Source organism: Macaca nemestrina, chromosome 4 (genome assembly GCF_043159975.1).
Source record: "Macaca nemestrina isolate mMacNem1 chromosome 4, mMacNem.hap1, whole genome shotgun sequence".
Taxonomy (NCBI): domain Eukaryota; kingdom Metazoa; phylum Chordata; class Mammalia; order Primates; family Cercopithecidae; genus Macaca; species Macaca nemestrina.
This window is the reverse complement of record NC_092128.1, coordinates 67,192,666-67,209,748: the sequence shown is the minus strand read 5'-3', so window position 1 is coordinate 67,209,748 and position 17,083 is coordinate 67,192,666. Positions and strand designations below refer to the sequence as shown.

The window sequence follows — 17,083 nt, the reverse complement described above, 5'->3', positions numbered from 1 at the left end:
TTGATTTTGTGTCACACAACTTCACTGAATTTATTAATTCTAAGCATTTTTTGGTATTTAGGGTCTTGTACATGTAAGATAATTTAATCTGCAAACAGAGATCATTGAACTTCTTACATTCTAACTTGGATACCTTTTATTTATTTTTCTTGCATAATTGCTTTAGCTAGGAGACCCAGAATGATGTTAAGTAGAAATGGTAGGAATGGACTCCCTTGTCATGTTCTTGATCCTATGAGAGCTTTCAGTTTTTTACCACTGAATATGATGCTTACTGTGTGCTTGTTATATATGACCTTTATTATGTTGAGGTACATTACTTCTATACTTTAATTGTTGAGAATTTTTATTATGAAAGGATGTTAAATTTTGTGAAATGCTTTGCTAAGCTTCTTGAATCTATAAATTTGTCTTCCCCAAATCTAGGAACTTGTAGTTATTATTTTGTCAAATGTATTTTCTGTATTAATCTCTCCCTCCTCTCCTTCGAAGACTCCAAAGACACAAATTTATATATTTTGCTATAAATTTTTAATTTCTTCCTGTTCTGTTCTTCAGATTGGATCATTTCTACTGATTTACTTTAAAATTAATATACACATCTCTATCATCTCCATTCTGCTTTACAGCCTCATCTGGTGAATGTTTTATTTCAGACATTATACTTTTAAATTTCCATGGTTCTTCCTTAAGATTTTATTTCTGTACTCAGAATTTCCATTTTTCTATTCATTCCAAGAGTTACACCTTATATCATGGAGCAGGGTTATAAAGGCTGCTTTGATGTCTTTGCCTGATCATTCCAACATCTGGGTCATCTCACAATGAGCATCTTTATTCCTATGAGAATTGATCACATTTTCCTGGTTCCCTGTAAGTAAAGTAATTTTGGTTTTACCCTAGATTCTATATTTTATTTTTTTAGAGATAGTATCTTGCTGTGTTGCCCAGGCTTGAGTGCAGCTGCTATTCCCAGGTACAATAACAGTGTACTACGGCCTTGAACTCCTGGCCTCAAGTGACCCTCCTGCCTCAGCTTCCTGGGTAGCTTGGACTACAGAAGTGTGCCACCATGTCCGGCTATCCTGTGTATTTTTAATTTAATATTATTTTAAAATGAATGACAGCATCTTTCCTCAAAGTGCACAGAGACTAGAAGATATAAATATGTAAGCCAATAGCTACAACACATTGATAAATGCTGTATAAAATGAATTGCATGCCTCCAAAATTCACATGTTGAAGTTCTATCCCCAATATATCTGTATTTCAAGATAGGTGCTATAAGGAGTTAATTAAGGTGAAATGAGGTATAAGGATGGGGCCTTGATCCAGTAGGATCATACAAAGAGACACCAGAGAGTGCTCATTCTCTGTCTCCATCAAGTAAGGACACGATGAGAAGATGATCGACCACCTACAAGCCAGAAAGAGAATGCTTGCCAGAAAGCAAATCAGCCAATATCTTGATCTTGGACTTCCCATCCTCCAGAACTGAGAAATAAATTTGTTACTTAAGCCTCTCAGTCTGTAGTATTTTGTTATAGTACTCTAAGAACACTAAGAGAGTTAGGTTATTATTGGACTTACTCTGCCTTGTCTAACATCCTAAGTTCAGTAAGATTTTTCAACAGTGGCTTTTAAAGGCAATAATGTGGAAAAGTATACAGCATTTTAAAAGATTAAAGATAGATAAAATCTATGATGTATCAGAAACATAGAGTAGAAAAATAATGGAAGTTTTCTTGAGAAATTTACTGAAAATAAAAATGTATACAAAGAAGAACACAGAATTCAATAATACGTAGAAGGGGCAGAAGAAACGCCAACTTTAGGGAAAGCTTAATAAGTATTGACTAGATGGAAATAGAAAACAGGGGAAGAATGCAGCAGAACTCGACAACGAGATGGTTAATTAATAGCATCAATGGGTAATAAACATAAGGAATAGATCTCATCATGTTTAAGTAGAAAAGAACCTTGTACTTACAATAAGATAAGAGGGATTAACAGACAAGAGAAAGAAAGGGCACCCAAACTGAAAAGGAAAAAGTCAAATTACCCTTGTTTGCAGATGATACGATCCTATATTTGGGATAACCTAAAGAATTCATCAAAAAGCTATTAGAACTGATAAACAAATTCAGTAAAGTTGCAGGATACAAAATCAGCACACAAAAAGTCAGCAGCTTTCCTATATGCCAACAGTGAACAATCTGAAAAAGAAATCAAGTACTACTATTTATAATTGCTATAAGTAAAATACCCAGAAATAAACTTTACCAAAGAAGTGAAAGATCTCTACAATGAAAACTATAGAACACTGATGCCAGAAATTTAAGAGGACACACAAAAAAATTGAAAGATATTCCATGTTAGTGAACTGGAAGACTATTGTTAAAATGCCCATACTACTCAAAGCAATGTACAGATTCAATGCAATCCTTATCAAAATACCAATGATAGAGATGGTATCTTGCTGTGTTGCCCAGGCTTGAGTGCAGCTGCTATTCCCAGGTATAATAACAGTATACTACTGCCTTGAACTCCTGGCCTCAAGTGGCCCTCCTGCCTCAGCTTCCTGGGTAGCTTGGACTACAGAAGTGTGCCACTATGCCTGGCTATCCTGTATATTTTTAATTTAATATTATTTTAAAAATGAATGACAGCATCTTTCCTCAAAGTGCACAGAGACTTTAAAATGAATATACACATTTTGTATTTCACAGAAATAGAAAAACCAATCCTAAAATTCATATGGAACCACAAAGACCCAGAATAGCCAAAGCTATCCTGAGCAAAAGGAACAAAACTGGAGGAATCACATTCCCTGACTTCAAAGTATACTACAGAGCTATTGTAATCAAAACACCATGGTACTGGCATAAAAAGAGATACATAGACCAATGGAACAGAATAGAGAATGCAGACATAAATCCATAAAATTACAGTTAACTCATTTTTGACAAAGATTCTCAAAATGTATATTGGGGAAGGGACAGTCTCTTCAATAAATGGAGCTGGGAAAACTGGTTATCCATATGCAGAAGAACGAAACTAGACCCCTCTCTCTCACTGTACACAAAAATCAAATCAAAATGGATTAAATACTTAAATCTAAAACCTGAAAGTGTGAAATTATCAAAAGAAAACATTGTGGAAACTCTCCCGGATATTGGACTGGGCAAGGATTTTTTGACTGACACCCCATAAGCACAGGGAACCAAAGTAAAAACAGACAAGTGAGATCATATCAAGTTAAAAAGCTTCTGCACTGTAAAGTAAACAATCAACAAAGTGAAGCAATAACCCACAGAATGGGAGAAAATATTTGCAGACTACTCATCTGACAAGGGATTAATAAGCAGAATGTATAAGGAGCTCAAACAACTCTATAGGGAAAAAGCTAATAATTCAACTTAAAATGGGCAAAAGATCAGAATTGATATTTCTCAAAAGAAGACCTACAAATGGCAAACAGGTATACGAAAAGGTGCTCAAAATCACTGATCATCAGATAAATTCAAATCAAAAGTACAATGATACATTATTTCACTCTGGTTAAAATGGCTTTTATCCAAAAGACAAGCAATGATGAATGCTGGTGAGGGTGTGGAGAAAAGAGAACGCTCATACACTGTTGGTGGGAATGTAAATTAGTACAGCCACCAGGGAGAAAAGTATAGAGGTTTCTCATAAAACTTAAACTACCATATGATCCAGCTATCGCACTGCTAGATATATACCCAAGAGAAAGAAAACCAGTATACTGAAGAGATAGCTGCACTCCAATGTTTATTGCAGCACTATTCACAATAGCTAAGACTTGGAAGAAACAGACAAATGAATAAAGAAAATGTGGTAAATATACACAAGGGAGTACTATTCAGCCATAAAAAATGAGATCCTGTCATTTGCAAAAACATGGATGGAACTGGAGGACATTATGTTAAGTGAAAAAACACAGGTACAGAAAGACAAACTGCTCATTTTCACTTATTTGTGGGAACTAAAAATTAAAAACTGTTAAACTTATAGAGATAAAGAGTAAAATAATGGTTACCAGAGGCTGGGGAGGGTAGAGAGGATGGGGGGCAGTTAGTGGGGATGGTTAATGGGAACAAAAATATAGTTAGATAGAATTAATAAGATCTAGTATTTGATCACACAACAGGGTGACTACAGTTAGCAATAATCTATTGCACATTTAAAAATAACTAAAAGAGTATAATTGGATTGTTTGTAATGCAAAAAAATGAATGCTTGAAGTGATGGATACCCTACTTATGCTGATGTGATTATTACACATTGTGTGCCTGTATCAAAATATCTCATGTACCGCATAATATATACACCTACTACGTACCTGTAAAATTAAAAATTTTAAAAATGAAATCCATCAGAATAAAATCATTTAAAATATCTAATATCAATAAATAAAGCCAAAAAATGTAAATAACATTTGAAAAGATAATCAACAATTAAGAATACATCTTCTTCTCAAGATGGGACATTTATTAAAGTAACGATAAACTAGGCCCTTAAGTAAGACTTACAAATTTCAACAAAATCTCCCAAACAAACCAAATTCTGACTATAACTCAATTAACATAGAAGTAAATATGAAAAGGTAAAATCTCCCATTTTCAGAAACATAAAAAACTTCCAAATTACTCATAAGAGAAAGAAATGAGCAGAACAAGTAGAAATTACTTAAAAACGAGTATTAATGAAAATATTACATTACTCAAACATAAATATAGCCAAAGCAGTAGTTGGAGAAAAATTTGAAAATTAATCTGTTAAGAGTCCAACATAAACATAACAAAGCCAGAGAAGATATAACAGAGGAAACAATAATGCTATTAATATACATACATGATCAGCAAAGCCATAAATTAGTTATTTGAAAGACTAATAAAACAGATAAATCTCTGGCAATACTGGTTAAGAAAAAAAGAAAAAAGAACTAATGATCATAAAATAAAAACAAAGAATTAAAAAAGTTTTAGACTTTACATCCCTTTAGAGAGCTTTAATTTTTAAAAACTATTCTGCTGAATTCATCTATTTTAAGTGTCACATTAAAGGAAATATTACAACTAGCTAGAGATTTAAAAATTGAGAGTATATGGGATAGAAGACATTGACAACTTTAAGGAGAATACAAAATAGAATAACATCAAAGAAATCAACAACCTGAATAGACCTGAAAGCATAAAGTGAATTAGTAGTTGAAGTGCATGTACACACACGCATACACTCACCATTTGACCCAGAGAGTTTTTACTGGTAACTTCTACCTAATAGATGATTATTCAAAACTTATGCAAAATTCTCCCAAAGAATGAAAAAAAAGACAAAACACCTGCAATGCATTTTTTGAGACTAGAATAACCTTGACAACAAAACCCAAACAAGCACAAAACAGACTAATTTTACTCATAAACACAGAACCCAAACTTCTAAAATGTTATTAAACCTAAATCCTAAAACTTGCAAAGTAGATTAAAACAATATATGAGGCTCAAGTTGGATTTATCCTAAGAATATTTAGGTGATGTAACATTAGAAAAATAATTGATGTAATTCTTCACGTTAAAAAATAAAGGCAACTTCTGGGATAGAACAAAATTAAGTAGATGTATTTTCCTCTTGCTAAATACAACTAAAAACTCTGGCTATTTTATAAAAACAAACATTAAAAGATTCTGAAGGTGGAAATGAAAAGGAAGACTGGCTAGAAACCTCAGAACCCAGAGAATGACACAGCAGTAAGCTCCCTGAGTTTCTTTTTACCTCTTATACCTCGGACTGTGTGCTAGACAAATTAGCAAACTGTATCTACACTATAAATACAGGAACAACAAACTTGCTTTATCCTTCTCCTCTTGAGCGTTCTAAATTATCTTTGGTGGTGGAGAAAAAAAAATTATAACACTGTCTAATGTGGTCCTATATGTATGTAGAAGAAATATGTAAAACAACTATGCTATACACATAGTGTAAAGGGACACAAAGAAAGGTAAGATTTTTAAACTTCACACTGGAAAATGATACCAGTAGACTGTGATGTTATATATCTATAACATAATACTGCAACCACTGAAAAATCTATACAAAGAGATACACTAAAAAACAATGTAAATAAAAATGGAATTCTAAAAAGTGTTCAAACAGCCCCCTAGAGGACAGAAAAAAGAAAACAGAGAAACCAAGAACAGGGGGAACAAACAGAAAACTAAAAGTAAAATGGAAAACCTAATGTATTTACCCATATTCTTGTTTACTGTATCCTTTCTTCCTTCCTGTTATTCCAAAGTTTTGTTGTTGTTGTTGCTTGTTTGCTTTGAGACAGAGTCTCATTCTATTGCCCAGGCTGGACTGCAATGGCATGATGGCATGATCACAGCTCACTGCAGCCTCAACTTCCTGGGCTTAAGTGATCCTCCCACCTCAGCTGCCCAAATAGCTGGGACTCACAGATGCATATCACCATGTCTGGCTAGTTTTTTGTATTTTTTGTAGACACAGGGTTTTGCCATGTTGCTCAGGCTGGTCTTGAACTACTGAGCTCAAGTGATCTGCTTGTCTTAGCCTCCCAGCCTAAAGTTCTTTCTTTTATCATTTCCTTTCTGCTTAACGAATGTTCTTTGATCATTAATTGAGGGTAAGTCTGCTGGCAACAAATTTCCTTAGTTGTCTTTCCTGTGAGAAGGTCTTAATGTTTCCTTCATTGCTGAAGAATAATTCTGCTGTGTTGACAGTTATCTTTCAGCACTTGAAATATGTTGTACCACTTCCTCCTGGCCTCCATTGTTTCTGATCAGAAATCTACTGTTATTCAAATTGTTGTAGGCAAGTTGTCATTTTTTTCTATTTGCAACATTTTTTCTTTGTCTTTATTTATTGGTTTAATTATCATGCCTTTGGCATGAATTTCTTCGAATTTTTCCTATTTGTGGTTTGCTCTGTTTCTTGAATCTGTATGCTTATGTCTCTTGCTAACTCTGGATAATTTTCAGCTGTTATTTGAGTACTTTTTCAGTCCCACCTTCTTTCTTCTCTCCTTCAAGAATTCTGACAGGTGTCATCTTTTGTTATTGTCCCACAGGTCCTTGAGGCTCTGTTCATTTTTTAACAAGTCTAATTTCGCTCTGTTGTTCAGATTAGGAAATTTCTATTGTTCTGTCTTTCAGTTCACTGGTTCTTTCCCCTGTAATTCCCATTTTCCTGTTGGGTCCATCCACTGAACTTTTTCAGTTTCATATTTTTTCAGCACCAAATTTCCATTTTGGTCTTCTTTATATCTGTCATTTCTTTGCTGTGGATTTCTACTTTTTCATTTCTTTCTCACATGTATTGCTCAAAGCATTTTAATCATGGATGCTTTAAAATCTTTGTCAGCGATTCTAACACCTCTGTCATCTCAGTGTTGACATCTATTGACTATCTTTTATTACACAATCTGAGACCTTCCTGGTTCTTGGTATGACAAGTGAGTTTCAATGGAAAGCTGGACATGTTCATATTATGTTATGAGACTCTGGATCTTATTTAAACCTTCTGTTTTAACTAGCTTTTTGTGACACTGCTCCCACAGGGTAAGGTGGGAGGGGAGCACTGCTTCATTACTGCCAAGTGGAGGATGAAGTTCAAGTTTCCCAATGGGCTTCCACTGATACCAATAAGGGCATCCTCATTACTACCATGTGGGAGTTGGAGTCCAGGCTTCCCACATGGTTTCCACTGGCATGGTACTTGGGGTGGCCCCCTTACCACTGGGTGACAGTGAAAGACATAACTCTCTAACAGGCCTCTTCTGACCCTACCCCAGTATGGCCAGGAACCAGCACATTACTTTTAGATGGTGATGGCAGCCTAGGCTCCCCAGTATGGTGTTCCATCAACATGGTAGGAAGGGGGGTGTTGGAGAAGGGAGAGACAGTTTTTGATCAGCCAAGAGGGAAGAAATCTTATCTCTCTGGCCTTCTCTGATATCACCCTAACGGTGGTACTGGGACACTTTGTTATCACCTCAGGAGGGTAGAATTCTAAGCTTCCCATTCGGCCTTTTTTAAGAGTAGGTGGTACTACAGTTTTTTTGTGTGATGTTTAAAGTAGAGCAGATACTGCTAGAAAGTTTTCTGTCTTGCTAGGCTATTCTTTCTCTGGTCCTTTGGCTAGAGAGAATAGTATCTTGCTGAGAGGTTTTCATTGTTGTTGTTTTTTTCCCTTTGCCTGTTGCAATTTGCAAGTTCCTGGCTTATCCAACACCCAGTCTGGGATATATGAGGCAAAAAGTAAATCCAGGCAACCCACTACTGTGTCATTCCTAAGGTCCTAGTGTCCTTAACCAGTCTTTCTTCTACTCTCTACCTTTCAGAGTTTTCTTATGTTTGTTTTATGCATGATAGCCAGGATTTATTATTCTACTTTGTAAGAGAAACAGGGGAAAGTATGTCACGTTCATCTTCCCAGAGGTAGAAGTCTTCCTAAATTGCATTTCTTCCCACCCCCTGCCCATCTGATATAATAGAAGCTATGAATGAGAACAGGGATTTTTGTTTAATTCCCTATTGTATGCCTAGCACTTACAACAGTGGTAGGCATACAGTAGATACTTAATAAATATAGTTGAATAAATAAATGAAAAAAATTCATTTATAGTTGACCCATTACATTATATTTCTGAATGAGTAACTTGAAATTTAAGTAGCTTAGGGATGGATAAATAAGTTTAGAAGAAAAATAGTGGTGAAGTATAATACAACTGACAAGTTAAAAAATCAATTGATTTTCTTTTATAAATGAAATTAAATAATTAGGTTTTTTAAAAAACTACCAATTAAGTCTATCAACTTATACTAAATCTAACTTTGTTTTGGAAAATGAATATCCTCTAACTTCTTTCTCTTCTTTATTCTAATTTTCCTCATCCCCTTTTCTCTTCCATTGCTTTCTCTTTCTTCCCCTTCTATCATTTTTTCTCAAGTGTTCACAACAAACCTTGATATTTTCTCTTTTCCTTAATATGTTCCCCTTTTTCAGTCACCCTGGGTAATGACCACATCCAGACTGGAATCTCTGCATTGTTCTAGTGCTCAGCTTTCTCCTACCCACAACCAACTAATCCCTGAGATTTATTAATACTACTAATGCATACTGTATTTCTAGCTTCACTGGTTAGTCTCTTCTTTCCTCTTTTTTCTTTGAATAAGCTTATAACTGTATTAATTTTTTTTTAAAAATTATTTTAAAATTTTTAAATTGACAAATATAAATTGTATATATGATGTACATGTTTTTAAATTTGTATACATTGTGGAATGGCTAAATTGTACTAATTAACAAATTAACATATGTATTACTTCACTTTCTTGGTCCATTTTTGTATTGCTATAACAATACCTGAAACTGGGTCATTTATAGCAAACTGCAATTTATTTCTCATAGTTCTAGAGGCTGGGAAGTCCAAGATCAAAGCATCAGCAGATTTGGGGTCTAGTGAGGGTCCTGTCTCTGCTTCCAAGGTGGTACCTTGAACACTGCATCCTCTAGAATGAAGGAATGTTGTATCTCCAAATGGCAGAAAGCAAAATGGCAAAAAAGGACAAACTCCTTCTGTCAAGCCCTTTTATAAAGGTATTAATCCATTCATGAGGGCTCTGCCCTTATGAGCTAAGAACACCTCCCCAAAAGCCCCACTTCCCAACACTGTTGGACAGGGTGTTAAGTTTCCAGCACATGAATTTGAGGGGACACATTTAAACCATAGCCCTCACGTACTTACCATTTTTTGGTGAGAACACTGAAAATATACTCTTTTAGGAATTTTCAAATATCCAATACACTTTAACTATAGTCACCATTTTGTACAATAGATCTCTTGTACTTATTCCTATTTAACTGAATTTTTATATCCTTTAACCAAAACATCTCTCTGATCCTTCTCCTTCCAGCACATGGTAACCACCATTCTACTCTCTACTTTTATGAGTTCAACTTTTTTAGATGCCATATATAAGGAAGTCATGCAGTATTTGTCTTTATGTATCTGGTTTATTTCACTCAACATAATGTCTTCTGGGTCATCCATGTTGTCACAAATGGCAGGATTTTCTTCCTCTTAAAAGCTGAAGAGTATTCCATTGTTTATATATGCAACTTTCTTTCTTTTTTTTTTTTTTTAAATAAACTCATCAGTAGACGGATAATTAGGTTGAGTCCTTATCTTGGCTAGTGTGAATAATCCTTCAATGAACATGGAAGGAGAGATAACTCTTCGAGACACTGATTTCATTTCCTTGGCTATGTACCTAGAAGTGGGATTGCTGGTTTACATGGTGGTTCTATTTTTATTTTTATTTACTCTAATCACATAGAAGACTAATGGCAGTTCTATTTTTAATTTTTTGAGGAACCTCCAGAATGTTTTCTGAAATGGCTGTTCTAAATTTACATTCCTACTGCAAGGGTTCCCTTTTCTCCACAACTTCTCCAGCACTTGTTATCCTTCGGCTGTTTGATAATATGCATTCCAACGGGTATGAAGGCATATCTCACTATGGTTTTAATTTTCATTTATTTGCTGTAGAGTGATTTTGAGCACCCTTTTACCTGTTGGCCATTTGCATGTCTTATTGTGGGAATATCTATTCAGGTTCTTTGCCTAAATCAGGCTATTTATTTTCTTACTATTGATTTGTTTGAGTTCCTTATATATTTTGGATATTAGCCCCTTATCCGGTGTGTGGTTTTTAAATATTTCATCCCTTTTTGTAAACTGTCTCTTTACTCTGATGATGTAATTTAGTTTTATGTAATTCCACTTGTTTATTTTCCTTTAGTTGCCTGTGCTTGTGGTGTCAAATCCAAAAATGTCATCACCCAGACCAATGTCATGGAGTTTTTTCCCTATGTTTTCTTCTGGTAACTTTACAGTTGTAGTAGGTAGATCTTACATTTAAGTCTTTAATGCATTTTGAGCTGATTTTCTTCTATGGTGTGAAGGGTCTAATTTCATTCTTCTACGTGTGGCTAATCAGTTGTCTCAACACCATTTATTAAAGAGACTGTCCTTTCCCTAGTGTGTGCTTTGGCACTTTTGTTGAAAATTAATAGACCATAAATGCATGGATTTATTTGTGGGTTCTCTATTCTATTCTATTAGTTTATTCATCTGTTTTTATGCTAGCAACATCCTGTTTTAACTAATACAGCTTTGCAGTATATTTTGAGGTCAAGTATTTTGATGCCTCCAGTTTTGTTCTTTTTGCTCAAGATTTCTTTGGTTATTCAGGGTCTTTTGTGGTTCCATATGAATTTTCAGGACTGTCTTTTTTTTCTGTGAAAAATGACCCTGAAACTTTGATAGAGATTTCAGTGAACATTTAGATTATGTTGGGTAGATTGTTAATACAAGCATTTTAACAATATTAATTTTTTAATCTATGAACACGTATATCTTTCCACTTATTTGTATTTTTATCTCTGAAGGGGATAAAGAGGGAAAAAATACTGCATTTATCCCTATCAAACTTCAGCTCAGGCAAACTAATTTAGAGAAATAAAATATAAGCTATAGTTCAATTTTTTAAAAGCCTCGGGATTTTACTCAGCCTCAATTTCAACGTGAACCAGAAGTCTATGTAAACTTAAATTCTGACTAATACTAGCCTATCTGAAGCTTTACTCAGCTCTGAGAACTGGATTTTTAAGAGCAATACTAACAAATCAGTGGTAAGCCAGAAAACTAAGACTGTGGTGGTTCCAGAAAATTAAAGAAACTAGGGATACCTTACCTGGGAGAAAGAAAAGAGGGAACTTGGGAAAAGATTATAAAATAGCTATATTTTAATATTTGTTAGTAGTAGGCTCACATTTGAAAGAAAGCAGCAGAAAAAAGATCAAAGCACAATATGATAGGTTGGTTTCATATACATAAGAATTTTCAAATAATCTAACCTGTCCAATAATGTGATGGACTGCTTTACTTAGTTCTCAGAGATCAGAAGTGTTAAGGCAAAGACTGTATGTACCCCTGTTAGAAATACTGTTGAGCAGATTGCTTCAGCAGGAAAGAGGCTAGAATACAGTAGTGCTTCTCAGTCTATGATCCTCTGAGCTACCTGAAGTGGTACTACGGAGTTCTGAATAGGTTGCAATTGTTGCTGAGCAGGCAAAATGCCTAACTTCTCCATCCTGGCTTCAACAAAATGTTCTACATATATATCTAGCTTTTGCAGTGGCTTTTATTAGGAGTGGTAGGGTTAGGGTGGAAGGAAGTATTATGCTTTAAATAAATCAATAAAAGTTCAAAAATTACTGAAGGACCTGAACGAAGATCTCTTTCAATTCTAATATTATCATTAATTCCTATTTCTCAGCTATATCCTAGGAAAGTAAGATCAACATCTTATTGACAGATTACTGCAAATAAGATTAATGTATATAATTTTAAAAGCCTCCTTTTCTTCAGTAATGGGGCTTTTAGAGTGAAACAACTGTCTCAGCTCTTCACTTTGCCTGTATCATCACAGCCTATACTGTGTCTGGGGAAGATTTTATCTTTCTCTGGAAAAGTTTAATGTTGAAAACAAATGTCCTTTTACTTCAAAAATAAGCAGTAGTTGTAGAAAAGTAGATCTTAGAAACACACAAAGTTATAAAATTTTAATTTGTACTTCTATAAAGGAAAACACTGGAAAAATTAGTTGCTATATAACTAAATCATAAGTGAGGAGTGTACTATCAAAATAATCATATGATTTATCCAAAAGTAAAAGCAATTTGTTATATATTAAAATACCAAAAATAGGAAGTAATATATGAAAGTCCCAGATGCTTGCATCTTTAAAATACCTCATCTCAAAAGTTACACATTATTTTGTAATTCCTTATATATATATACACATACACACGTATATAAATCAGTGACCATATGAGTTGATTTACAGAAATTTTTAAATTATCTTACCTAGCTTAAAAAATTAACACAAATCTTACTGTATCAGATTTCTTACTATATCTTAGTCACACAAGTAGAATTCTTATTCATAATTCAACTGGGGATTCTATTTTCATTATAGTATTATTCAGAAATAACATTAATGGATTTAATTGTTCAGAAATAATTCTGAAGGTGTGTGATCTATATTTTGCTGATATACAACTCAGAAGACGGCAGACTGGTGTGCCGGAGGCATCCACTTACACAGTGACTCTGCCCAACCACTTGGCATGGGAGTCTCAACATAGCCTTATTGTTCATTTGCTATTGATAGTTTTCTATTGATAGTTTTTTGTGAGAGAATCATATGCTAAAAGGTATACCAGATCAGGGGCATTAGGTTTTAAGGTAAAATTCTCACGAACATCAAGGTACATCAGAGTCTGTTCTATTCCATATACTTTTTAGTCAGGCATTATTTATAAATTTATGCATAAAATTTAAAAATATGATCATCACACAATATAGTATCTAATAATATCTCAAAATACTTCCATATCCTTTGCTTTTATAAAAATTTTATTTTCTTATAAAAGGTAACATCAGTGACAGAAAATTTAGGAAACATGGAACAGCAAAAATGAGAAAAAATAACCCTTTTAAAATGCAAAACAACCAAATTTAACAGAAAAAAGTGTTAGTAATTTTAGGAACCCCATTTTAAATTGCAGAGGGATAAATGAATTCATATTTTTTCTCCGACGTAGTTTAAATTCAATCCTTTGCTCTGGGCCCACAGTACTGCTCAACTCATTTAAACACTTATACTAAAACCTGGATGCTTTCAGCATCAAAAAGTACAGAATAGAATTAATCTTCATATCACACCTGAGAGTCTCATAAGTTATGCTACCAAAGCAAGTTACTACTACTGATGTGAAACTATATCATTAAGATTGTAAAGATAATAAAAAACTTAAGTGAAAATATCTGATGATCAAGTTTGCTTTAGGAAGACCAGATAATGGGATTAATGTGATAAGGTTAGTACTTATTGTTACTAAGATTTATACTACACAATACTTCTTGATTTTTAGCAACTATATTTTATAGATCTTTTTAATTTAAAAAATCTAAAATTCAGAGAGAATATAGCTCCCATGTTCCCCTTTAAATTGTTAAGAGAATTATATTTCTAATGTAAGTATACTTTTGATTTAAGAAAACCAAAGTCAAGCATGTCTCTTACATACCTCTTTTTTAACCTACTATCTGCTAAAATATTTACAAAGATACTTGTTTAAGAAAGTAGATGCTAAACAAATAAACATTATGCCTGGAATGCTTCTTTGTAAATTGATTAAAACACCATCAAGTAACCTTCGGGATGGGCTTCCTTTCAATTTAAGCTTTTATTTTAATTACTTATGGAAAGCCACTTTTCTCCTTGTATGTGGCAATTAACACAACATTTTCAATGCATCCCACAAATAGGTGTAAATCTGAGAACAGAGGCTCTTTTGTAGTCACACAGGCCAACAGATTTGACATTCTGATATCAGGTTTATGTTTCTCACATTGTAGAATGTTGTCTATCTAAGTCACACAGACTGTATGATTTCTAAAATTTCAAGCTTATCATAAAGACAGCTAGTGGGAGAATAAATAGTACATTAGTGCTTTTACCTTTTAGCCGGTGGCTTAAAATCTGTTCCAAAATAGCTGCAAAATTGTTAAATTCAGGAGAAGAATCATCAATTGTCTCAAAGCAAGACCGATCAATCAGGGTCTTCACAGAAAACCTATGAAAAAAAGATTATTGTTGCTTTTAGGCAGAGTTGATTAATTCCCTAAGTATGAAAAAAATGGGAGGAAGGCAATTTGGGGAAAACTTGTAAAAATATTTTATAAGAATATAACTTCTGAAAACCCCATTTATTCAAATTTATTCTGTAAATGGAAATTTTTACAGAAAGAGGAGTCTTTTTATTATTTCCTATCTCCTCTGGTCAGAATGTTTGTGTACTCCCAAAATTCATATGTTGATACCTAATCCCCAGAGCAATAGTATTAAGGGTTAGAGCCTTTGAGAAGTGGTTAGATAATGAGGGCAGAGCTTTCATGTACAGAATTAGTACTCTTATAAAAGAGGCCTGAGGGAGCTTGTTCTGCCATGTAAGGACACACAGAAGGTGTCATCTATGAGGAATGGGCTCTCACCAGACACTCAATCTGATGGTGCCCTAATCTTGGCCTTCCCAGCCTGCAGAACTGTGAGCAGTAAGTTTCTGTTGTTTATAAATTACCCGGTTTAAGGTAATTTGTTAAAGCAGCCTGAAAGGACTAAGAGAGTATCTATTGACAAAACTAAGACTTAGAAATAGCTAATTGTCCCCATTAAAAACAAAATGTGATCTAACTAAATTAACTCCAAAATACTCAAAAACAATACTACCACTTGTAAGGAATTTGAGCAGCAGACTCAAATGCTTTTGAGAGTTTCTGAGCACAAAACAGAATAAAATAGAATGTGAGTATTAATGAGAAGAATACATCTGTATTAGTCTGTTCTCACACTGCTAATAAAGACTTACCTGAGACTGAGTAATTTATAAAGGAAAGAGATTTAATTGACTCACAGTTCCACATGGCTGGGAGGCCTCACAATCATGGTGGAAGATGAAGGAAGAATAAAGGGTTGTCTTACATGGCAGCAGGCAAGAAAGCATGTGTAGGGGAACTCCCCTTTATAAAACTATCAAATCTCGTGAGACTTACTACCACAAGAACAGCATAGGAAAGGCCCGCCCCCATGATTCAATTACCTACCACTGGGTCTCTCCCATGACACATGGGAATTATGGGAGTTACAATTCAAGATGAGATTTGGATGAGGTCACAAACCATTTCAACATCCAAAGTTTTTATGAGCTTATAAATAGCAAAACCTGCAAATCTGTAAAGTGTACTATATTTTTCCTTATCAGAATGTTCTTTGTCTGTATTTTTGACTGTCAAAAATCAATGTATTTTCCAAGTCTCAACTCAAATGTCATCTTCTCAATGGAGAATTATCCACCTGCATATTCCTAGCACAAACTAACATTTTATTTGTATTTATTTCCCTTAAGAGACAATTATGATTTATCTTACTGCTATCATTTGTTTTCCATCTTTATCTTATTAGAACACAATTTCTTCAGGCAGAAACATGCTTTCTGAACAATGTATCTCCCTCAGCACCTAGGACAATGCTTTGAACACTGTACTCAGTGGGTACCTGTTGATTTATTTGTAAGCTCTATTTTGAAAGAATAGCAAAGAAATGTTTAAACGTCCTATCACGGCAAGACCCAACATATAGTTTATGAGTTTTAACATAAACTATATGTTGTAGATTGTGTAGATTGTTGTAGATTGTGTAGATATGTTGTATATGTGTAGATTCATATAATCACCATCAAAATCAGGGTACAAAATAGTCCTGTCACCTCAAACAACTTCCTCATGCCCTTTACAGTCATACCCTATAAAGGATGGTATATGAGAGCCTAAGACAGTGGGGAATCAAGATGATAAGGGGAGCTGTTAAATAATTGGAAATAAAAACTATAAAGAAGATAAAAGAGTACAAGCTTTTTTTCAGGTTTTACTCTTGATAGTTATGTTATTCAATCAGGACAGAAAATACAGGAGACAGGCATAAAGGGAAATATAGAAAGATTTGGGTTATATCTAGTATTTACCATACTAGAAATTGAACTAAAAGATTTTAAATACAGGCAGTCCTCACTTAGCACAGCAGTACAGGACCATAACAATAACTCTGCAAGTTGAAACCATGCAAAATCATCTTTATAATTAAAAATTATAATTTTCCTGTGGCCTTTATAAATTTTTGTCAAAACATTAAAAACTTTCTTACAACCGGTTACATAGGGAAATGAAAAATAGTAAAACAGATTTATTTAGTACACTATACTTTAAAACATTAGAAACACTGAGAATTCAAGTGTTCTACTTCTTTGTAACAAACTTATGAATAGTCTGAACAGTGCTTGCCTCATTCTTCTCATTTAGTGTAACTTAAGATACAGCGTAAGCCTCTTTTTCTGTCTTTTTGCAAACTGC

At 34.0% G+C, this 17,083-nt stretch overlaps 1 protein-coding gene across 17 annotated transcripts in view; it reads right to left on the bottom strand.

Annotated features, from left to right (window-relative positions):
• LOC105475447 (RUN domain containing 3B) overlaps positions 1–17,083 on the bottom strand; it is a 192,874-nt gene that overhangs the window by 156,112 nt on the left and 19,679 nt on the right. For all 17 annotated transcript variants that reach the window (XR_011622109.1, XR_011622110.1, XR_011622111.1 and 14 more), the window contains one exon: positions 14,639–14,754. Coding sequence is in view for 7 of the 17 variants with exons in the window: in XM_011730680.2 (XP_011728982.2) it covers positions 14,639–14,754 (116 nt within the window). In the remaining 10 variants the exon portion in view is untranslated. The remainder of the gene's footprint in view (positions 1–14,638; positions 14,755–17,083) is intronic.